At 39.6% G+C, this 24,034-nt stretch overlaps 1 protein-coding gene across 5 annotated transcripts in view; it reads left to right on the top strand.

Annotated features, from left to right (window-relative positions):
* The window catches only part of IWS1 (interacts with SUPT6H, CTD assembly factor 1), a 49,559-nt gene that overhangs the window by 24,474 nt on the left and 1,051 nt on the right, over positions 1-24,034 (top strand). For 2 of the 5 annotated variants that reach the window (XM_017877342.1, XM_017877345.1), the window contains exons 3-13: positions 419-1,487; positions 2,863-3,052; positions 3,567-3,624; positions 7,910-8,007; positions 9,977-10,127; positions 11,175-11,257; positions 13,032-13,161; positions 14,377-14,494; positions 16,532-16,643; positions 17,243-17,299; positions 19,799-19,910. In XM_017877342.1, coding sequence (XP_017732831.1) covers positions 419-1,487; positions 2,863-3,052; positions 3,567-3,624; positions 7,910-8,007; positions 9,977-10,127; positions 11,175-11,257; positions 13,032-13,161; positions 14,377-14,494; positions 16,532-16,643; positions 17,243-17,299; positions 19,799-19,910 — 2,178 coding nt within the window. Of the gene's footprint in view, positions 1-418; positions 1,488-2,862; positions 3,053-3,566; positions 3,625-7,909; positions 8,008-9,976; positions 10,128-11,174; positions 11,258-13,031; positions 13,162-14,376; positions 14,495-16,531; positions 16,644-17,242; positions 17,300-19,798; positions 19,911-20,421; positions 20,582-24,034 lie in introns of all 5 variants that reach the window. The other 3 variants (XM_017877344.1, XM_017877343.1, XR_001886618.1) reach the window with 3 other exon arrangements.

The following is a 24,034-nucleotide window of genomic DNA, read 5'->3' as shown; positions in this document are numbered from 1 at the left end:
TAGGTATAGGACAAGAATTCTCCATTTAGGTGCACATGTTCTCATATTTTAAAAAATTGGCCGGGCACAGTGGCTTATGCCTATAATCCCAGCACTTCGGGAGGCCAAGGCAGGCGGCTCATGAGGTCAGGCGATCGAGACCACGGTGAAACCCCGTCTCTACTAAAAATACAAAAAAGTAGCTAGGCGTGGTGGTGGACGCCAGTAGTCCCAGCTACTTGGGAGGCTGAGGCAGGAGAATGGCGTGAACCCAGGAGGTGTAGCTTGCAGTGAGCCAAGACCTCGCCACTCACTCCAGCAATAGAGCGAGACTGTCTCAAAAAAAAAAAAAAAAAAATCACTGAAAAAATTTAATGTTTTACTATTAAAGGGTTTTGTTTGTTTGCACTTTCCTAATTTTTCTCACTTTATTTTTCAGAATGAACCTAGTGATCGAGAGGATGGTCTCACCAAAGGACATCATGTGACAGACTCTGAGAATGATGAGCCCATAAATCTTAATGCTAGTGACTCTGAAAGTGAGGAGCTTCACAGGCAAAAGGACAGCGACTCTGAATCTGAGGAACGTGCAGAACCTCCCGCAAGCGATTCTGAAAATGAGGATGTCAATCAGCATGGGAGCGACTCTGAGAGTGAAGAGACCAGGAAATTACCTGGGAGTGACTCTGAAAATGAGGAGCTTCTTAATGGGCATGCAAGTGACTCAGAAAACGAAGATGTTGGGAAGCATCCTGCCAGTGATTCTGAGATTGAGGAGCTCCAGAAGAGTCCTGCTAGTGACTCTGAAACAGAAGATGCTCTAAAACCTCAAATCAGTGACTCTGAGAGTGAGGAACCCCCCAGGCACCAAGCCAGTGACTCCGAAAATGAGGAGCCTCCCAAACCTCGAATGAGTGATTCGGAAAGTGAGGAGCTTCCTAAACCTCAGGTCAGTGATTCGGAAAGTGAGGAACCCCCCAGGCACCAGGCCAGTGACTCTGAAAACGAGGAGCTTCCCAAACCTCGTATCAGTGACTCCGAAAGTGAGGACCCTCCGAGGCACCAGGCCAGTGACTCAGAAAATGAAGAGCTTCCCAAACCCCGAATCAGTGATTCGGAAAGTGAGGATCCCCCAAGGAACCAGGCCAGTGATTCTGAAAATGAGGAGCTACCCAAACCCCGAGTCAGTGACTCTGAGAGTGAGGGGCCTCGGAAGGGACCTGCCAGTGACTCAGAAACTGAGGATGCGTCCAGACACAAACAGAAGCCAGAGTCAGATGATGACAGCGACAGGGAGAATAAGGGAGAGGATACAGAAATGCAGAATGCCTCCTTCCACTCAGACAGCCATACGGACAGAAAAAAGTTTCACAGTTCTGATAGCGAGGAGGAAGAACCCAAAAAGCAAAAACTGGACAGTGATGAAGATGAAAAAGAGGGTGAGGAGGAGAAAGTAGCGAAGAGAAAGGCTGCTGTGCTTTCTGATAGTGAAGATGAAGAGAAAGCATGTAAGGAATTACCTTGGGCTGTCTATCAGTGCTTTATTCATTGTGTAAGCTTGTAACTGTGGAGCGTTGTATCCTCTTGGTATGTCAGATCTGTATTCTGTGATTCAGCTTAATATTCTAAAATATCACTAGGACACTCATTTCCCCTGGTTATCATTAGCTAAGCCTAATAGTAAGTTTCCTTTGAGTTCTGTTAGCATGTATTAATCTCTGACTGCCTCAAAGTGATAAACCACGTGTCAATAGGAATATAAAATACTCAGATTTTTTTGTTTTAAACTGGAAGAGGTAATGTTTCAAAGAAAAATGTTGACATGAAAACCCCTAACTGTATTCAGTGTTAGCTGTGGGTCTCTTTGACACTTAGTTCACTAGATCCCATCCAATCAGTAACTGAGCTCCCACAGGTACGTCTTTTCTTTTGTTAAACATTGTTGAATATTCAGATACAGGGAAACTTTGAGGGGATTCTATTTAGAGACACCATCTCTCTCTGGAATGTTTCAGTCTCTGCTACCTAAGACTCCATTTTCACAGTGAGTTTTACTTGTTTACTTTTTTATGAAACTTATCTTTGGAAAAGACATATTTCATTATAACCCAACAGACAGTTCTTATAGGAGAAGGAAAAGGTACCAGACATGTTGCCAATTTGTTAAGGAAGATGAGAAATTTCAAACTGACCAGCAATGATAGAGGAACGTGGAGACTATTCCTAGAAAGAAATATGTAGTCCTTTTTAGTTCAGTTACTACTAGGCAGTGTAGAAAGGATGCCAATTTTGCCCATCAATCTAGTTTTAATTTTCTCGATTCCCCAAAAGGAAAGGTGACTGCTTTTATATTGATGATATCTTCATCTTTTGGCCACTTTTTCTTAAGCAAAATAACAGAAAATTTGTAAGATGACTCTAAATGAGCCATTTACTTATTTTAAAAATTCTAGGCCGGGCGCGGTGGCTCAAGCCTGTAATCCCAGCACTTTGGGAGGCCGAGACGGGTGGATCACAAGGTCAGGAGATCGAGACCATCCTGGCGAACACAGTGAAATCCCGTCTCTACTAAAAAAAAAAATCCAAAAAACTAGCCGGGCGAGGTGGCGGGCGCCTGTAGTCCCAGCTACTTGGGAGGCTGAGGCAGGAGAATGGCGGGAACCCGGGAGGCGGAGCTTGCAGTGAGCTGAGATCCGGCCACTGCACTCCAGCCTGGGCGACAGAGCAAGACTCCGCCTCAAAAAAAAAAAAAAAAATTCTAAACCGTGTGTCAGGAGGCCCTTTGATTTTTTTTTTGCTGCATACTGCTGTTTTAAAGCATCTATTATGCTTGGTAATACAATGACCATGATAAAATAAAATTAATGATTTTCTTTTCAACAGCAGCAAAGAAGAGCCGTGTTGTCTCTGATGCAGATGACTCTGACAGTGATGCTGTATCCGACAAGTCAGGCAAAAGAGAGAAGACCATAGCATCTGACAGTGAGGAAGAAGCTGGGAAAGAATTGTCTGATAAGAAAAATGAAGAGAAGGATCTGTTTGGGAGTGACAGTGAGTCGGGCAATGAAGAAGAGTAAGTGACAGTGTAACATGAGTTTTCAGGGGTTCTGAATTAGGCAGTACAGAGGGGTCTGTGTTGTAATACAGTATGTCCTGCCTAATTGCATGTCTTTGGGGATTTAGTATTTTAGTTACTGAACTGAACACACTACAATGTGGGTGAATCTCAGAATTCATCTCAGAATTAACATGTTAAGTGAAAGAAAGCAAAGAGGACATACGTGATTCCATTTACATGAAGTTCAGTAGACAGAATTTATCTGTGGTGTTGGGAGTCAAGGTGGCAGTTGTCTCTAGGATGTTGAAATTAGGGGACCAGCTAGAAAGGGCCATGAGAGAACTTTCTCAGGAGGCTACATGAGTGTATAGGTGCTGGTTACATGAGTGTATACGTTTGTTAAAACTCATTGAACTGGACACTGAAGATCTGCACAGTTTACTATATGTAAATTCTATTTTTTAAAAAATGGTTCCTATGCAAATGAGAAGAAAGAAAATGAATGTTTTTATATTTGTCTACTTTCTAGAAATCTTATTGCAGACATATTTGGAGAATCTGGTGATGAAGAGGAGGAAGAATTTACAGTAAGTATAAGATGGAAATATTTCCTCCTTGGCTGTGCTTTTTTTGTTTTTATGGCAGTGATGTAATTATAGATGATTCTAATAAGTAGGATGTATTCAAGAGAAATACATCTTTGTGATGTATTCAAGAGAAAAATCTAGAAGAGGGATTCGGGAAGTAAAATGAGAGGGTATATACAAAGGCATAAAAGGAAGCTAATGGGCAAAATTGAATTAAGGGGGAAGGGACACATTGAGACAAAGAAAGGCACTTAATAATGCTAAAGGGCAAGATTCACAGTAATTGGGGAACTTCCGATTTTCACAACGGCATTATGGGTGATTGGGCTAACCCTTCTGCCAAGCACAACTGGAAAAGCTAGACAAAATATGTAGAAATCTGCTCATTGTCTAGGAACAAAGTAGCAAAGAATTACTAAGCCAAGAGAAACCTAAAGTGGTAACTCAGTGTTTAGAAGTGCTTTTTCTGTGGGAGTGTTTACCTGTCAGGCCGAGAGGCTACTCATATTTTTGACAGCCTCAAGACTTGGGGACAAAATTTAGAGTTCGGGGCCTATTGAGGTTAGGGGGCTTTGTAAACCCCATACTCTGGATGGAGACTTCAGAGAGCAGCACCATAGGGTTCACGGGGAAGTAAAATAGCCTTTGCTCAGATTTTAGGCCACCTTTGAATCTTCTGGCAGACTAGAGAATCTCAGTCTCAGAAATAAATGACAGTGGTTTAAGTTTTTCATATATACAGTACAATACACAAAAATAACATTAAAAGGAAACTAGTAATGACAGACAATAGAAATAGACTTAGGGCTCTAGATATAGGAATTTTAGATATCACCTTAAATACGTTCAGGGAGATAAGAAATAAGATTTAAAATGTCAGAGCAAACAATTTAAAAAGGAGAAGGCAAATTTGGAAAAGAACCAAGTAGAAATTTAGAACTATAAAAATACAGTAACTGAAATTAAAAACTTGGTGGACAGGTAGGTGCAAGTAGCTGGTAGTCCCAGTTACTCGGGGGGTAACTGGGAGGGTAGTTGGAGCCCAGAAGTTTGAAACCAGCCAGGGCAAAATAGTGAGGTCCTGTTTGAAAAGAAAAATGGGGCGGGAGGGAAAAAAAAAACCAGAAAATTTAGTGGATGAGTGTAACAACAGATTAGACATACTTGAAAAGAAAATTAGTGAACTGGAAGATAGATTAGAAGGAGGGATCTAGAATGAAGCTTTGAAATACACTGTTATAGAAGAAAGTAAAAGACATAGACTATGAAAAATTTTCGCAAAAATTGGAATAATGAAAGGAGAGGGAAAATTACATGTATAGCAGAAGCAGTATTTTAAAAAGAAGTGATACCTAAACCATAGATTCTAGAAGTTCTACACATTGCAAGGAAGATAAACAAAAAGAAATCTACACCTAACTACATCATAATAAAACTGCAAGAAACCAACGAACATAGGAAAGTGTAAAAGCCACAGGAAAAAAAAAGACATTCAGAAAAGTAACGATTAGACTAACAGCTGACTTCACAACAGAAACAGTAGAATCTGCTAATGGCAAACCTAGAATTTTGTTAAATTTAGCAAAAATACTTTCCAGGAATGAAGATGAAATAAGGAGGGAATTAATTAACAATGTACCAGCTGAAGGAAATACAGAAGGAAAGAAATGCAAGAAAGAATGATCTCAGATGGAAGGTTAGAGATGCAGGAGGGAGAAAAGAGCAACAAAAGTATGTGTATAAGTCTAAATGAGTATTGACTATACAAAATGAAATGTGTTAATGTGGAATATATCTAAAATTAAAACATGACAGCAGTAAATTGGGAGCATACATGGAATTGAAGTGCTCGCAGGCCTTTGCAAATGTATATGAATGTACATTAGTAAACTGATAAGTTAGGGTGCGCGTTGTAGCCTCTAGAGTGACCACTAAAAAGACTAAAATGAAATGTGTAATTTCTAAACTAATAGAGGGGGAAAAAATGGAACAACTAGAGCTAATCAGTCGAAAATGAGCAGGAAAAGACAAAGAACGATAGGACAAGGGACAATTAGAAAGTAGAAAGTATTACATGGTAAAACAGTAGATTTAAATTTTGATAATATCAGAAATTAAATTAAATGTAAATACTGAGTGTTCCAGTTAAAGGACAACAATTGCCAGACAGGATCTTAAAAACCAGCCATATACTGATTTCAAGAGATTTGTCTGAAACAGAAGGTAAAGCTGAAAATAAAGGTGTATGAAAAGGGACTTCATGTAAACATGGACCAAAAGAAAACTGGTGTGGTATCTATAATATCATAAAAGAGGGAGGTAGACATTAAGGTAAGAAAAAAAAGCTTGAGATAAAGAGGTCACTTTATGTCGATAAAAAGATTTTAAAATTGCACCTAATAACATGACTTTATATATATATGCACACATAAAAATCAAAAATTGATAAAACTGAAAAGAGAAATGGACAAATCCATAATCTAAGAGAAATGTAACTGACAGAGGAAGCAGACTGAAAAAAACAGGGACGAGTCTCTATATAATCCAGATATAGTCATTTTGGCAGTTATGAATGTTAAAATACCTTTCATTTTGTTACTTCTTTTCACTTTCTTAATGGAGTCTTTTAAAAAAAAATTTTAACTTTTAAATTTTTTTAGAATATCTTAAATTCATTCCTTTAACATGGAGTCTTCTGATGAACAGAAGTGCTTAATTTTAACATAGGATCAGATTTACCAATCTTTTTCTTTATGGTGAAAACTGAATTCTGCCTAAGAATTTTTGCCTGTCCCCAAGGTCATGAAGATACAAGTTATCTTCTAGAAGCTTGATTATTCAGTCTTTCACATTTAATTGTATAATTCACCTAAAATTGGTTTCGTATGTGATATGAGGGAAAACTTAAGATTTTTTTCCTTATTTGGAGTATCCAGTTGACCCAGCACCATTTATTGAAAAGATCATCCTTTCCTACTATTCTGTAGTGCCATCTTTGTCATATATCAAATGTCTGTATATATTTTCCAATCTGTTTGCCACTCAGAAACTTAAAGCCTGCTTAAATAGTTCTTGGGTCAAAAAAGCAATACTTATTTTTAACCAATGCAATAGAGAGTGAAGGTAGATGAATTTAGAATCAAATTCAGGACAATAGTGAAATAAGAAAGTAAACCTAAGGAAAATATAAAGGAAGAATTTATTCAACAAATGTTTTAGAGACTGCTTGGACACTGCCTTCATGGAGCTCATACTTAGTTAAGCACCATATTGTAAGAATAAGGTATACTTACCTGTTTTGGAGACTTAACATCAACTTGGTTATAGTTTCAGTTCAGTGAGAAAAACAATATACTAGGTGAACCACTGAGAAAGCCTCTAAGTATAACACAAAAGGTAGATGCCATAAAGAAAAGACTGGCCATTTCATTTACATAAAAATGAAAAGTTATGCCTGACAAATATTAGCATAAACAAAAACTGTACAAATGTGGGGATTGTACAGTTCTTGTCACTTGTAGAGGGCTATATCTAATTTTCAAAGAGATTTTACATAGGGATAAGAAAAAGATGAACAGTCCAGCAAAAAATGGGCATAGGATATTCAGAGTTCGCAGGGAAAGAATGACACATGGCTTTGTAAATGTGAAAAAATGCCCAGCGTTACCCCCATAGTAAGAAAATGCAAATAAAACTACCCTGAGATTTGTTTTTCCGTCCAGAGATTGGTGGATATCAATGTTTGATAGCCTGCTATAGTAGTGAGGACGTAGGGGAACAGGAGCCCTCATACTTGCTGGAGAGAGAATTGGTACAACCTCTGTGGAATACAGTTTGGCAAGTATTTCGCACTTTCAAATATGTAAAACTAAATGTGACTAGGCAAATAAGTGAACCAGTTATGGTTACAGCCATATTGTGAAATAGTCTAAAGCCTTGAAAAAAATGACAAGACTTAATACTGACATGCATTGGCCTCTAGATTCTTTTCTGACATTTGGAACGTGTGGAGCATTATCCTGGACCTACTCTGAGTAGTGTGCTTCCATTGGTATAGTAAGAGAGGATGCGAAGTGTGTGTAGAAGTGCTTATATAAACGTACACTGTTTCTGGAAGGAAACACAAACCTAGTAACACCAGTGGCTGGAGAGAGACCTTTTGTTATGTACCTTTTGATATCGAATTTTTGTTCTTTGTGAATGAATTAATTTAAAAATGCAAAATACTAAGAACACTTAATACAGAAGAAAATCTGTAAGGAGGTTGTGATAATTTTGCATTTAGGGTTTTAACCAAGAAGATCTGGAAGAAGAAAAAAGTGAAACACAGGTAAAAGAAGCAGAAGATTCAGATTCTGATGATAACATAAAGAGAGGAAAACAGTAAGTTTGTTTTTAAGGAATTTGTTAAAGAGAAGTTAAAAAATCAAGGTAGAGACTATTAAATTTTCATTTTGGTTCCTGATTAAGTTTAGGAGTGGATCTACTCCTGTTTTTCTCCATCTCCAGTGTTATCAGTGAATTACCTGCTGTTGTTACTTGTCTTTCATTTACCCTGTGCTTAGATGTCTTACTTTGTGGAGTTGTATTTATATGGCACCAGACTTAATTTATGGTTCACCAAGTAAACTCTTACGAAAATAACCTAATTTTAAAATACCTTTCTGAGAGAAAAGCTGATTTTATGGGGCAGGGGAAGTAAGTCTAACATCTTAACTACAAAATATTATTTGACCATATTTCACTTACTTTTGTTGAGCTAGTTGGAATCTACGTTCAGAAAAATCTGATATCTTAAAAGATGTTATACAGTAATAGAAGGATTAGTTACTCTTTCCAGTTGTAAAGGTGTTTTTAAAAAATAGTTTCATTTTTAATTCCTAGCGGCATGCAGTAATTAAACTGAATGAGTTTGGCAGTACTTCTGGAAATTGAATTGATATGCTAGTGGCAGAGAATAACTTAACTCCCTCTTTTTTAAGTGTAATGATTCTGAAGAAAACCATAAAGGTTTGAGGTGCTTAGCAAGCCTATAGATTTCCATGTGTATCTCTCATTATGTTTTGAGAGTTATACTTCTTACCACTGGAAAGCGGCGGCTTATTTTTCATTTTTTTCTGCTCATGCTGTATAAGACAACAGCATTCAGATAATGAACACCTTCATAGTCCAAGAAAGGGCAGTGCCACTAAAGCTGAATGAGTCCCCTCAATTGGAACTTAAAATGTACTTTCTCAAACTGATAGATGCAAGTGTGGATATAGTGCATGAGAAGTTCCGGGCTCTTAGTGATTTATGTGTGTATATATAACAGAGTAGTACAGGAATTGAACATAAAGTCTAGGATCAACTGTTCTTTTAATAGCAAGTTGTAAGTACAGTCATGCGTCGCTTAACAGGATATATTCTGAAAAATGTGTCATAAGGTGATTTTGTTGTTGTATGAACATCATAGTATTATACAAACCTACATGGTATTGCCTACTACCCACCTCGGCTGTGTGGTAAAGCCTATTGCTCCTAGGCCTATTGCTCCTAGGGTACAAACCTGTGCAGCATGTTACTGTACTGAATGCTGTAGGCAGTGGTAGCACGATGGTATTTGTGTATCTAAACATAGAAAAGGTACAGTTAAAATACAGTATAGTTGGGCGTGGTGGCTTATGCCTGTAATCTCAACATTTTGGGAGGCTGAGGCAGGAGGATCACTTGAGGTCAGGAGTTCAAGACAAGCCTGGGTGACATATAATGAGTCCCTGTCTCTACAAAACATTTAAAAAATTAACCAGGCATGGTGGTATGGGCCTGTAGTCTCAACTATTCAGGAGGCTAAGGTAGAAGGATGAGCCCAGGCGTTTGAGGCTATGGTAAACTAGGATTGTGCCACTGCACTCCAGCCTGGGTGACAGAGCAACACCCCAACTCTTTAAAATATGTGTGTGTGTGTGTGAGATAAAATATGGTACACCTGTTTAAGGTACTTGCCATGAATGAAAGCAGGACTGGAATTTGGTTTGGGTGAGTGGTGAGTGAATGTGAAGGCCTGGGACATTACTGTACACTACTATAGGCTTTATAAACACTGTACACTTAGGCTACACTAAATTTACAAAAAAATATTTTTTTCTTCAATAAAAAGTTAACGTTAGCTTACTGGATGGCCACCGTCATATTTGCAGTTCGTCATTGACCGAAACATCGTTATGCGGCGCATGACTGTACTTGCACTTTTAAAAGAAGGTAGCACTTCATTGAGTTAGAATTAAGAAATTTGGTGTTCTTAATTGTGGTAAAAGTAAATGTGTATTTAAAAGACAACTTGTATTTCACTTGCTTTTGTTTACTGCTTTAGTATGGACTTTCTGTCGGATTTTGAGATGATGTTGCAGCGAAAAAAGAGCATGAGTGGCAAGCGCAGACGGAACCGTGATGGTGGCACCTTTATTAGTGACGCAGACGACGTCGTGAGTGCCATGATCGTCAAGATGAATGAAGCTGCTGAGGTGAGTTGTGTTGCTTCTAGGTTCACTTTCTTTTCCTCCCACAGAGTTTATTGGATGCCCTTTTTTTGATGCTTAACCCTTAAACTACAGTTAAGATGCTTTGCTTTTTGTAATAAAGCATTTACTGTTCTAAGTTTTAATCGTGGAAATATTTTAATTTTTTAGTCACGTGTTTAGAAAAAGTGAAAAGATGAAATATTCAGTAAAATGAAACGTTTTAGGTGAATGGCTTTGCTAATTTCATGGGACATGGTTTTGTTCTCAGATTTGGCTAGTTCACCACAAAGTTTAGTTTCTTCATATATTGAAGGTGTTACAAATTCATGTGTTGTTCTCTTGCTCCTAATCAAGCCATGGCTTCTTCCACTGCATTGTAAAAATCTGCTCAACTTACAAAAATTGGCCCCGTAGTATGTTTAAAAAACAAGTTCAGATCTTTTGGAGACACTTAATGAGAGTTCAGCAGTGGATTCAATGATCTGTGTCTAGCATTTCTTTCAAAACAATTCAAGAATGGAGGAAAGTAGCTAAAAGAAGACTAGCTGTGTGTATTTAATTGTTGAAATGTATGCAACAGGTATATTATTCTACATTCTGTATTTGTAGAATTTGAAATTTTTCATAATTAAAAAAAAATAGAAAAAACTGCCCAAGTAAATACTGAAACTCTTCTTTGATATAGTATATTCCAATATCATATAACTTCACACCTGGAAAATTGTTCCTAATATCATAAACCAAAATTTCCCAGTTGTAATTTGTACCTTTAATGAACTCTGAAAACTTGACAATCATGCTAATATTCTAACTTAAAATGGTTTCTCTCAACTTGTAGTTGTTAAAGGCAATTCTAATAGTTTTGTGGGTTTGACTGACATAGATACAGAGCTTGGTGCTCTGCAAAAGATCCATTCTTAAGTTACTCTTTCTTGTAGGAAAATTGTTTCTTTGAAAACTGTTATGTTATTTTAAGGTTCAGAATTACAGTGAATTCAATATTAACAATGAGTACCGTTTAAAAAAAAATCTTTATTTTTTTCTGAATAGGAAGACAGACAGTTGAACAATCAAAAAAAGCCGGCACTGAAAAAATTAACTTTACTGCCTACTGTAGTTATGCACCTTAAGAAGTAAGTGTTTTGTTTTCTTTAAAATGTCTTTTTCCCCTTCATGGAATGATAATTCAAATGATGTACTGGTGTTCTAGGAATACTAAATAATGATAGCCTTCTATCAGGTCACAGAAAGATAATGAATAAAATTTCCTAAATTATATTTCTTCATAAACTTTTATTAAACCTTGATGCCTGGTGCAAACAGAACAAATAAAAAATTGATACTAATGAAAGAAAACTTGGAAACTACTAATTTTGTGTGTTTTGTTTTATTTTGTTTTTTGATAGAGACAGGATCTTGCTATGTTGCCCAGGCTTGTCTTGAACTCCTGGGCTTAAGTAATCCTCCCACCTCATCCTCCCAAAGTGCTGGAATTACAGACATGAGCCACTGCACCTGGCCACTAATTTTGTTCTTTATAGACAGTTTTTGGTCTGGTAAAATTGCTTTTGTTTTCTCCGTGTGATGGAAAATAGTAAATCTTGGAAGACCCTACCTGAAGGCTGCATTGTACAAGGCTTATATGACTCTAATGTGTCACAGTTATTGATCCTTCTGAAGCAATGATGCCCTTTTTGAGTAGATCCTTGTTTCTAACTTTTTTCATTGATTTGCTTTTTTTTTTTTTTTTTTAAATTAGAGGCAGGATCTTGCTGTGTTGCCCAGGCTGGTCTCAAACTCCTGGGCTCAGGCGATCTTCCCGTCTCTACACCCGAAAGTCAAAGTACTGGGATGGGATTACAGGTGTGAGCTACCACGCCGGGCCCCGATTTGCTCATATTTCCGAGCAACCTTGCTTTCCCTTTGAACTAAGCCATAGCCTACTTTTGATGACTGAGGAAATGTTTTGGTGCATCAGTGAGCCACCACCAGCATGGCCTAGAGCGTCTGTAACTAGAAAATTTCTCCCTCTGTTCTGACAGGGAAAACTATCTGTGGTGGGTTTTATGTATATAACGTCTTGTTTTCTATTAACGTAACTGATTCTAATACATAAAATGAAATTTAAGTATTATTTTATTGAAGGTGTTTTTTGTTTGTTTGTTCATTTTTTGTCCTGCCAGTAGAGTGCAAGTCTCACTGGTGTCCTGCAGAGAATAGCAATTCTGGGTTCACCACCACGTAAAATTTTTCAATAGTCACTATTTTGATAGATTGAACGTTATTTTTTTTTAGTTGAAATGATTGGAGTTAATTGTTCTGTCTGTACCATTCATATCAGCATTAATTTCTTGTGTAACTTGAGTTTGTTTTGTTTTCAGCAAATCATTTTTTGTCAGGTATATGCGTTTCTGGAAGATAAGAACTAAATGTCATACTGCTTTTGAAATCAGAATGGTGTTCAGTAAATACCAAATTTATATGAGTAACTTTTTTAAAGCAGTTTTTAGAAACATCACTAAATATGTAAGAAAAGTCAGAAGATACAGTAGAACCAAGGTTCACGGAATTCTTAAAAATTATTATTATTGCCGGGCGCGGTGGCTCAAGCCTGTAATCCCAGCACTTTGGGAGGCCGAGACGGGTGGATCATGAGGTCAGGAGATCGAGACCATCCTGGCTAACACCGTGAAACCCCGTCTCTACTAAAAAATACAAAAAACTAGCTGGGCGAGGTGGCGGGCGCCTGTAGTCCCAGCTACTCGGGAGGCTGAGGCAGGAGAATGGCGTAAACCCGGGAGGCGGAGCTTGCAGTGAGCTGAGATCCGGCCACTGCACTCCAGCCTGGGCGATAGAGCGAGACTCCGTCTCAAAAAAAAAAAAAAAAAATTATTATTATTACTGCAGGCAGGACCTTAAAGAAACATTCATTGACAGCGGTGTGATGTCTGCCATCAAAGAATGGCTCTCACCTCTACCAGATAGGAGTTTGCCTGCACTCAAGATCCGGGAGGAGCTGCTGAAGATCCTGCAAGAGGTTAGAGGCAGATAATCTGACTGTTCTTTATTAATTATCTATTGTGGTCTGTGTGGTCATAACCTGTGTAGTTTACAGTGTTTGTATATGTTCTCTCTGCTCCAGCCTGGCAGAAGACGGGTTGGAAAAAGGAACATACCTAGTAAAATGAGCGTGAAAGGGAAGACCTTACAACACTTCATATAACTATTGCACTGAAGGGAAAAGATCTTAGAGCAGCTGTGATGTGTCTGAGAAGAGTAGTACAGTAGTGGGCAAGTTCTGGGGAGACGTGACATAGAATGAACACCAAATTCAGAGTCATGGGAACCTGCATTTGAATCTTGAGCTGGGCCACCTTACGTAGTTGTGACACCTTGGGTAAGCTATTTAACTTCTGAAGCAATTCCCAAGGAGCCTCCTATGCCACGCACTGTGCCAGGTGCTTTATATATGTATTGGTTCGTTTCTTCCTCACAGTAAACTGACAAGGTAGGTGTAGTATTTCCGTTTTACAGATGAGGGAATTAAGATTCAGAGAAGTTAAATGACTTGTCAAGGTCACATAGCTAGAAGGTGGCTGTGTTTGGATTCAGTCTTAGGTCTGTTGGATTCTGAGGCCTATGCTGGCTCCCGTATTAAACTGCTAACCTCTAAGTATGCTTAGTTCATACTTTCTCACATTGTTAGGTTTTACTTCAACTCAGCTGTAATACTGAACTCTCAACCTTTTTTTTGTTTGTTTGTTTTTGTTTGTTTTGTTTTGTTTTGTTTTTGAGACGGAATTTCGCTTCTGGTGCCCAGGCTGGAGTACAGTGGCACGATCTCGGCTCACTGCAACCTCCGCCTCCTAGGTTCAAGCGATTCTCCTGCCTCAGCCTCCCGAGTAGCTGGGATTACAGGCAGCCACCGCCACGCCCAGCTACTTTTTGTGTTTTTAGTAGAGATGGGGTTTCACCACCTGTTGGCCAGGCTGGTCTTGAACTCCTGGCCTCAGGTGATCCACCCGCCTCAGCCTTCCAAAGTGCTGGGATTACAAGCGGTGAGCCACCATGCCAGGCCTGAACTCTGAACTTTTGATGTGGACACAAAGTATCTTTGTGCTCTATTTCTGTAGATCCTGAAAATGGAATTTTTTATTTGTACTATTGTGAAGGCGTCAGGTCTCTAGTATAGATTAGCAAGACCCCCAGCTTCTGAGTGATTAATGTGTGTGTATGTGTTTATGTTCCCCAGCTGCCTAGTGTGAGCCAGGAGACCCTGAAGCATAGTGGGATTGGACGAGCAGTGATGTATCTCTATAAACACCCCAAGGAATCAAGGTCCAACAAGGACATGGCAGGGAAATTAATCAGTATGTAAATTTTCCTTTTCGTTTGTTGTGTTTATGTCTGTAGATAAGAGAGAGATGAGTATATATAAAAGCTGTATTTTTACCAGTATTTGTTTTGAATGAGTCAGTAAAGTGGAGTAGAAATTTTTGAATAGCTTCTTATAGGTACAGGCCTTTTCTCTTAGACTTTAAAAAAACAAAACAAACCTTCTCAGTATAATTAAGTATACTATTCATTATTAAAAATAGCAAGTAAGGCTGGGTGCAGTGGCTTAATGCCTGTAATCCCAGCACTTTGGAGGCTGAGGTGGGCAGATCACAAGGTCAGGAGATCAAGACCATCCTGGCTAACATGGTGAAACCCAGTGTCTACTAAAAATACAAAAAATTAGCCGGGCATGGTGGCACGCACCTGTAGTCCCAGCTACTTGGGAGGCTGAGGCAGGAGAATCACTGGAACCCGGGAGGCGGAGCTTGCAGTGAGCCAAGATTGCGCCACTGCACTCCAGCCTGGGCAACAAGAGTGAGACTCAGTCTCAAAAAAAAAAAAAAAAAATGCAAGTAAAAAGTATGCATTTTCTAGTCATGGGTCGAGAGCATGGAGAGAGAGGGGTTAGATTGCAGGCTGTGGAGTTGATATTACCTGGATTCAGATCATGAATCCACCACCTACCTTACTGCATTTCCTTAGCTAGTGATTTGTGCTCTGTAACATTGAGATAATTATGTGTTTTCTTTTGGGTGACTTTAAAAATTAAATGAGAGGTTGTGTCTAAAGCATGGTGCCTAGCACATAGTAAGTACTCAAGAAACAGCCCCTGTTGTTGTTGTTGCTTGCACATTGGTCTCCAAAACTTTTTTTGCATGTTCTTATTTAATGATGCCAGAGAAATCCAGAGAAGTCTAAACCAAAATTTATGTGATCAAGCATATTGTTTGTGAAATTATTCAGTTTTAAGAATGAAACCCGTGTTCATTTTTGTTATCCTTCTTAACTCTTCCTGTGCTCCATGTTGAAAAGGAATTTTAAGAACTTCAAGGCTAGACTGAAAAAGTAATTACTACGTTTGAATATAATAATTATTTTTCTTTTGAATTGCTAAGTTTATCAAAAGCTTTTAGAGAAATGTGAATTTCTTCTATAAAACAGAGATATACTACTGTCTTTGATCTTGTTAGTAATCTGCAGTTTACTGCCTATTAAGTGATAAACTTTTGGTGCTTTTATGCAGTGGGTTTGCGACTTTCTTTTTTTGCCCCAGACTGAGAAAAGCAGAATATCCCTACTGGTGTCCATCACTTACTACAGCAGTGAGTGTGAATCAGAAGTGGGGTCAGTGGGGCGATTTTAAAAGATATGTAGACCCCCTGAGAATCCCTGCTTCCTTCTTTGTGTGACAGCACCCATGTTTGGTCTATAAAGGTCCTTTCTTATTTGTATAGTGTATTAAATGTAGCAGTAAGCTACATTATGTCTCAGAACAAAGGCATCAGTTGGCTCCTGGACTTTGACTGACTGAACAGTGGCATGTACTTTCTTTCATGGTCATTGTAGCAGCTGTATTAGACTTAATGAAGTACAGAGTTTCCATCCGTGCTATTAAACTGTAATTTTTACAGATCCAGACCATTTTGTAAGGTAGTGGTGATGGAGCTTGTTTTGGGTTAGGATAAGAAAGCAGAATTTCAAGACTTTGTATTTCCAGTAAACTTAGAAATCAGTTTACCTTTTAAAATAAATAAAAATTTTAAATAAATGTCTTTTATGAAATGTCAATCCAGCTAATTGTTGACTATCAAAGTGTGTCACATGTTACTTTCTTTAAATCTCTGTGGTGATCTTTTACATTAAATTTTCTGAATCAGCCAGAGTTAGTCACGATACTGGCATTTTGCTTTGTTTAATCCTATAAATTATTCTGAAATAATGGGCTCTTCAAGGAAAGAATATTCTAAATGTCTAGAATATCCCCTCACACTAGGGTGCAATTATTTGAAAAAAATGGTAGGGGAAATGTAATTTTATGGACAAAATAATTGATTTTTTTCTTACTACAGATGAGTGGTCTAGGCCTATATTTGGTCTTACCTCCAACTACAAAGGAATGACAAGAGAAGAAAGGGAGCAGAGAGATCTAGAACAGATGCCTCAACGACGAAGAATGAACAGGTATGAGGGAACAGGTATGAGTAAGTGGAATACATGTCATTGTTGTAGTAACTCAGTTTTAAGTAAGATCGTTAGGAAACCTGCAAGATGATAGAATTTCCTTTCCTCTCAGCTTGATATATCTACGTAATTCACAATATCCTTTTAGTTTAAATGTGATAGTGTATAGTCAGGGTCCTGTCCTCCTAACCAGACCTTTCTGGGTCAGTTTGTTGGAACAGAGCCTCTTTCACGATACCGATTGCTTGTGTTGTTCCAGCCACTTGCAAAAAACAACTTTCTGGGTCCCATTTCTGAGTTCCTAGAATAAAAAATGTTATAGGTTTGGTTTGTATCAATATAGTGGACATACAGTTGCATCTGGGAGGACAGGGTCATTAGTTACAAATATGGCAATTACGGCTCACCCACAAGGAAACCTGTTATGCAGATGAATACTAAAATGAGTAGTACTTTTTAAAGATTAGGAGTTATTTTCCCTGATCCATCGTAAAAGAGCTATTAATAGTTATGGTCGAAGTTTGATATTTTAGTTTGCTCTTTTTCTGAGTTATTAGGTTCTAATATTCCTGGTATCTCCTTGTTTACTTTTTTTTCAGCACTGGTGGTCAGACACCCAGAAGAGACCTGGAAAAGGTGCTGACAGGAGAGGAGAAGTAAGGTTTTAATGTTAGGTTTTCTTCCTAGACTATATAGAGAATTTCCATTTGCTGCTTTAAGAAAAGTAGTAAATGAAATGATGTGATGTTCTCATTTACAGGAGGTGACTTTCATTTTAACGTTTAGTATTGGGTACTCTGGGGATGTAAGGAAAATGGAGAAAATACTTCATTCAAAGTTTTTTTGCTGCTTGCTAAGTGCTAGATTCCTTGTTGTGATCTGAGAATTTAAAAACAAATTAAAAATAGCCTATGCTCTCAAAACAAGGATGATAGGCAAAGGGAGGTCTTTGGTAAAGCCATGGGGTAAGTGTGCCCAGGTCTGTGTTTGGAATGGCAAGTAGACTGAAGGGGTTGGACAGTAGTATGGGGCCTGAGGTGGTAGAAGATAAGGTTGGAAATAATAGACCAGTGAAGGGCTTTGAGTCAAGATGAGGAATTTTTGCATGCCTTGTGATTCCACAGGAAGTTTTTGAGACTGGATGTGAAGCCATCTGGTTTGATTTGATTTAGGATGCTGATGCCAATGGGATCGTGTAGGATGGGTTGGAGGGCAGTGGGACTGGGGCAGTGGTACAGCTAAACAGAGGTGGTAGTGGGGGAACAGAGGGGTGAGAAGATACTGCAGAGGCAAAGCTGTCATATGTTGGTGACTTAGTGGGAGAGAAGATGGCTGGAGTTAAAGACTTCAGCCAAAATTTTAACCTAAGTGCTGAGACAGTGTTCATTACCTTTCACCAAAATGGAGGGAGAAGTGGATTTGAGGAAACAGGCAAGTTCTCATTTGAGCATATTAAATGTGAGATGCCTAATGAGATAGTCCTATAAATATTATGGGTCTAGAACTTGTAAAGAGATGTTTGGGCTAGAGACCTGGATTTGATGGTTCTCTCCATAGAAAAGATTGTTCAGTCAAGAAAGTATAGAGTAAGAAAGGAACTAAACCATTTTGAAAGGGGGCATAGCCAGGCAGAGTAGCCACTGAAGGCGAATGAGCAGCTGTGGTCCTATGTGTTGGAGCAGAGCCTGGAGGGGAATGAGGCTGAGCTGGAGGTGGCAATGGCAAAAGCATGGGCCAGTGGCAGGTGCTGCAGAGGGCTTTGTGCAGGTGAGTTGGTAGTTAGGCAGCATCCAGATTGCAAGAGGAAAATAGGGGATGAGCTAGAGGAAACAAGTGTGTTTAAGAAGGAAGTTGATGATGAAACCGTGCTTCAGAAGGAAAGTAAGAGTTACAGGGAATTTTCTTGGCAAGCCAATTAACCTGTTCATACATATATGAAGGTTATAAAAGTTTAAGGTTGGCTGGGCACGGTGGCTCACGCCTGTAATCCCAACACTTTGGGAGGCTGAGGCAGGCAGATCACAAGGTCAGGAGATCGAGACCATCCTGGCTAACATGGAGAAACCCCATCTGTACTAAAAATAAAAAAAAATTAGCTGGGCGTAGTGGCGGGCACCTGTAGTCCCAGCTACTTAGGAGGCTGAGGCAGGAGAATGGCACAAACCTGGGAGGCGGGGCTTGCATGAGCTGAAATCATGCCACTGCACTCTAGCCTGGGCAACAGAGCGAGACTCTGTCTCAAAAAAAAAAAAAATCTAAGGTTAAAATGGGGTAAACTGTACAAGAGAATAGAAACAATTGAGAATTTTTTACCCTTCTCTCCCCATCCCCAACAGACACACATAGATCCGCTCTTTACTAGTTACCTAAAGGCTGAATGGTTTGAATGCCCAGGCATCTATAGATAGGCTTTCCTTTGGAAGGTTAGTAATCTTATTTTAGTCTAGCATGGTTGCCCACGGATTTGCATAGAACTAAATACATACACGTAAATGAGTGCAAGTGAAACTGGGGAAGTGTAAATAAGATCTGTGTACTGTATCAACATCAGTATCCTGGTTGTGATACTGTACTGTAGATTTGCAAGTTGTTACTATTGGGAGAGACATTGGATATCTCTCTGTATCATTTCTTACAACTTCATTTGAATCTGTAATTACCTTCAAAAGAGTTTTACAAAATAAACATTAAAAATTACTGTAGGAGTTCTATATTGAAAAACTACTTTATGGGCATACTGAGAGTTTTGGGGGGTCATTTGACGACTCAGTTCTTCACAATTCCTCATCTCACAAGTGAACTCATGAGCGACTCCACTAGACAAGAGAAAAAGGGGTTCATGCTGGCAGGACTGGCCTTGGAAGGCAGAGGGGCATGAGTCTATCTGAAGCTGAAGAGAGAAGAAAATGATTCATGCAAATGCAGAGCAAGTTGGCTTTGGAAGAGGAGCAGGGAGTGCGTACTGGAGTGTGTGTGATGACAGGCTAGCTGAGAGGCGGCAGGAGGGCGGATTGGGTGACCTGAGGTGGGGAGCAGAGGAGTTTCGAACATTGCAGCTGTGAATGGGTGACGTAGGAACAGCAGTGTGAAATGGCCTGTGTGCCCCACTGTGGTTGGCCACATAAGCAACATGCTCTTCCTCTTCCCTTTTTCAGGGCTCTTAGACCTGGAGATCCTGGATTCTGTGCCCGGGCAAGGGTCCCAATGCCCTCAAACAAGGACTATGTGGTCAGGCCCAAATGGAATGTGGAAATGGAGTCATCCAGGGTAAGCAGGTGGAGGATCGGCAAGGTGGATCTCACCTGCAGATGACTATTTTACTCTTTACTTCATGCGTTAATAACCCTTGTAGCTCTTAAGGCTTGTCTGATTCAGAGAGGACTGTTTTCTGGTCGCTTATCTAGCCAAACCACAAATTGAGCAATAGAGAAAGGAAAAGTCTTACCCAAGATTAAAGTTTATTGCTGATGAACTTTTCTTCAGACCTAATGCAACATTATCAGGTAGGGAAGTTTGTTTTTATTAATCCCTTCAAGTGAGGCTTGAAATTGAAACCTGGAGTATTCTGATACAGTGAATTTTTTTTAATAACCATGAGATACAGAGCTTACATGCTTCAGCAGACCTACCTCTCCCTTTCTCTTCGACAGTTTAAGCAATTCCATTGGAAATAATTAGGGTAGACACTTACTCTGGTATCACTGTAAATACTGCTCAGTGGATCTTCAGTGTTTCTCCGTAATCTCTTTTTATTCTCCAATCAAACTACTGCTTCTAGCCTGGTATTCTTAAAAGGGGCCTAAGCCGATTGGAAAAGCACAAGAGGCGATTTGCAGAACAGAAACGACTCAGCAAAGTGCATCGTGCTGTCAAGTTCAGCATTGAAGGCAACAGGATGCCCCTATAGGCCTGGCCCTGCCCGAGTGTATACACGAGAGGTATTCCCAAGGAAGCATGTACTGTGCATGGGCTTGAATTGTCAGCAGTCAGAGTGAAAAGTGTGTGTGTGTGCTTTCTGAATCAGAAGAGGTCGGGTCTGCTTTTAGTTTCGAAATAATGACCCTAACAGGCACCTTGGGCTATTCAAGGCCTCTTGAATATTTAGAAATTGACATGGAAACCCCTTTCTTTATCAGTATCTTAGAGACTAATAGATAATTACTTCCCTAATATACATTTGGGTCTTCCTGACTGGTACCCATTTTATGAAAAGGTTTTGTTAGGACCCAGAATTATAGTGATATGTGTTACACGATGTAAACTGGTTAGTGGCTTCTTGGTGGGAAGTAGCTTGTTTTCCTACTGTCAGTGGCTCAGCAACATGCATTTGAGGACTCACTGCATAAAGTCTTATACTAAATGTTGAGGAGATGAATTTGATTAACCCATACTCACAATGTGGTCAGAAATGAAAAAGACTTTGGAACGTTCATAAGCCCGACTCACTAATCCACTGTGCTTTGAGATTAATAGTGGCACCTTTGTTGCGGAGTACATACAGTCTGTGTGTTGCCTGCCTTTTGTGCTTCTCCATGACCCCTGCTTTGGCAGCTGTTTCCACTGACTCCACTCTCCTACCTGCCAGTTCATGTTGCTGTTAAGTGACTATCAAAACAAAATGTATTTTTTTATTTCTTGAGAATAAATCAAGGGTAGAGAAGGACTAGTTCTGTGCCAAGAACTTCCTCCTCTCTCTCCTCTTTTTTCTTACTTGTGCTCATATCCATGTCCCTGACCATCTCTCCATGTCCCCTGCACCCATTTCTTTTTTGCCCTTCTGTCGTTTTTCGAGACGAGTCTTCCTGTGTCGCCCAGGCTGGAGTGCAGTGGCGCAATCTCTGCTTACTGCAAGCTCCACCTCCTGGGTTCACACCATTCTTCTGCCTCAGCTTCCCAAGCAGCTGGCCCACCACCATGCCCAGCTAATTTTTTGTATTTTTGATAGAGATGGGGTTTCACTGTGTTAGCCAGGATGGTCTCAATCTCCTGACCTAGTGATCTGCCTGCCTCGGCCTCCCAAAGTGCTGGGATTAAGGCATGAGCCACCGTGCTTGGCCAACAATTTGAGGTTTTAAATGTATTTCCAGATATGCCTTGAACTTGGTTTTTATAATTATAGAAAATGTTTAGGTACAAAGAGAAAAATTATTCATGGTCCTAGCATTCAAAAGCAGTTTGACATATTTGTTGTCTTTTTTTCTACTGATGACGTTAATTAAAATTATACTAAATATCAGCCTGGACAACATAGCAATACTCCATCTGTACCAAAAAATTAAAAAATTAGCCAGGCATGGTGGCATGCACCTGTAGTCCTAGCTCCTTGGGAGGGTGAGGGGGGAGAATCACTTGAGCCCAGGAGTTTGAGGCTGCAGTGAGCTAGAATCCTGCCATTGCACTCCAGCCTGGGCAAAAGAGTGAGACCCTATTTCTAGAAAGAAAAAAAAATACACACACACAGAAAATGACCAAATTATAATTTGCTTTTTTTTTTTATTATGTATTTTATTTTAGTCTCATCATCTTGCTCAACCTGGTCTCAAGCGATCCTCTGGCCTTATGGGCGGGAGCCACCACGCCCAGCCATGAATATAATGTGTTTACTCATTCCTTTATGGTTTCTGGTTTTTTACTCCTAAATAATGTAGTAACCTGTGCTACATTGTATTTTTTATATTATATAGTTCATTTACCCCATGAAATACTTTTTAAATAACAGTAAAATGACAAAAGCAATGCCTATTTTTTCATGAACTTTTAAAAATACGGAAAACATAGACAAAATTAGTGCCATCTGTAATCCCACTTCAACTTAATGTTAACATTTTAGATTATGTCTTTTTTTTATATGTATGCATAGACAGTATTACTGGGTTTTGTTTTGTTTTGTTTTGTTTTTTCAAGAGACATTGTGATCATATTCTTTTATACCTTGTTGGGTTTTTTATTTACCTTGGTAAAAATCCATTTGAGTGAGCATTCTTGAGTGATTTCGCATTGTGTCTTCACACAGTTGTGCCATAATTGAAGCTGCTTTTGGTCTTGTTCTGGTGAAGCAGTGTAGCACACACTCTGACTTTCTAAGGAAGTGTAGTGTTCCCTTGATGAATCTGGAGGGAGATCATTGAACTCGGTGTGTGAGGTACTATGGTCTGTCTTTTCAAACTTGGGGTAACTAGGCGTCTACAACTACCAGTCATATATTTTGTAACCCACTGGTCCAGGTGTGTCCTGATTGCTGAGGCTAGACGGATCCATCAGGGCTTAGACAGTTAGTGAGGGTCCTGGAAGCAGGCGAAGGGGAGTCCAATTAGTGTGTGGAGCTGCTAGGAATTGTGTAGTTGGCAGAGATTTGAGCAGGTAAAGCTTCCAGTGTGAACTGAGTACAAGTACTAAGATCACGGCACATCCTCTGAACGGAAGTCAGATATATGGGACTGTCCAGGAGATCTGGGAGATAGTGTGATGGTGGCATAGCTCTTTCTCATCTGACACTTTTTATGCTGACTCAGAGTACTAATGCCAAGTATTGAGACTGATACAGAGTAATATTTGAATTGAGATATTCCTAGAAAGATAGGTCAACATGGCTCTTGATCAAGAATGACTTCGAGTTCCTTGCCTAGTGCTCAGCTGGCTTCATGTTGGGGTTGAGGCTGGGTCCAGAGGTAGGATAAGATTCGGAAGGCTCCCGGACAGAAAAGAAGCTCACCAGGCTGGTAGTGACCCCAGATTGTCTCCCAGGCCCCACCTTATTTTAGCATCCTTTTGAATTGAGTTTCAGAGGTGATTCAGTAGTAAACATATGGGGAGAAGAATTAGAAAACCCATCTCTTTTAAGCACTCACCATTGTTAAACATCTAAATTGTTTTACAACAGAGTCGGCAAACCTTTCTAGCATTTCTAAAAGGTGGCAGTTTCTTGGAGACCACATCTTTGCAAGACAGTATTTTCAATATAAAATAGCCCCCAAACCAAACATAAAGGGCAAGTGGGTAAAGACTTAATATTCTTTTTTTTTTTTTTTTGAGACGGAGTCTTGCTCTGTCGCTCAGGCTGGAGTGCAGTGGCCGGATCTCAGCTCACTGCAAGCTCCGCGTCCCGGGTTTACGCCATTCTCCTGCCTCAGCCTCCCGAGTAGCTGGGACTACAGGCGCCGCCACCTCGCCCAGCTAGTTTTTTGTATTTTTTTAGTAGAGACGGGGTTTCACCGGGTTAGCCAGGATGATCTCGATCTCCTGACCTCGTGATCCACCCGTCTCGGCCTCCCAAAGTGCTGGGATTACAGGCTTGAGCCACCGCGCCCGGCCAAGACTTAATATTCTTTTTGTGTCAAGTATACTTAATGTAAATCTAGTTGCTTGTGAAGTAGTAAAATAGTAATAGCTCC

The sequence above is a fragment of the Rhinopithecus bieti genome, unplaced genomic scaffold (genome assembly GCF_001698545.2).
Source record: "Rhinopithecus bieti isolate Rb0 unplaced genomic scaffold, ASM169854v2 scaffold_10223, whole genome shotgun sequence".
Classification (NCBI taxonomy): domain Eukaryota; kingdom Metazoa; phylum Chordata; class Mammalia; order Primates; family Cercopithecidae; genus Rhinopithecus; species Rhinopithecus bieti.
Note: the sequence above shows the minus strand (reverse complement) of the source record. Positions and strands in the feature narration are given on the sequence as shown.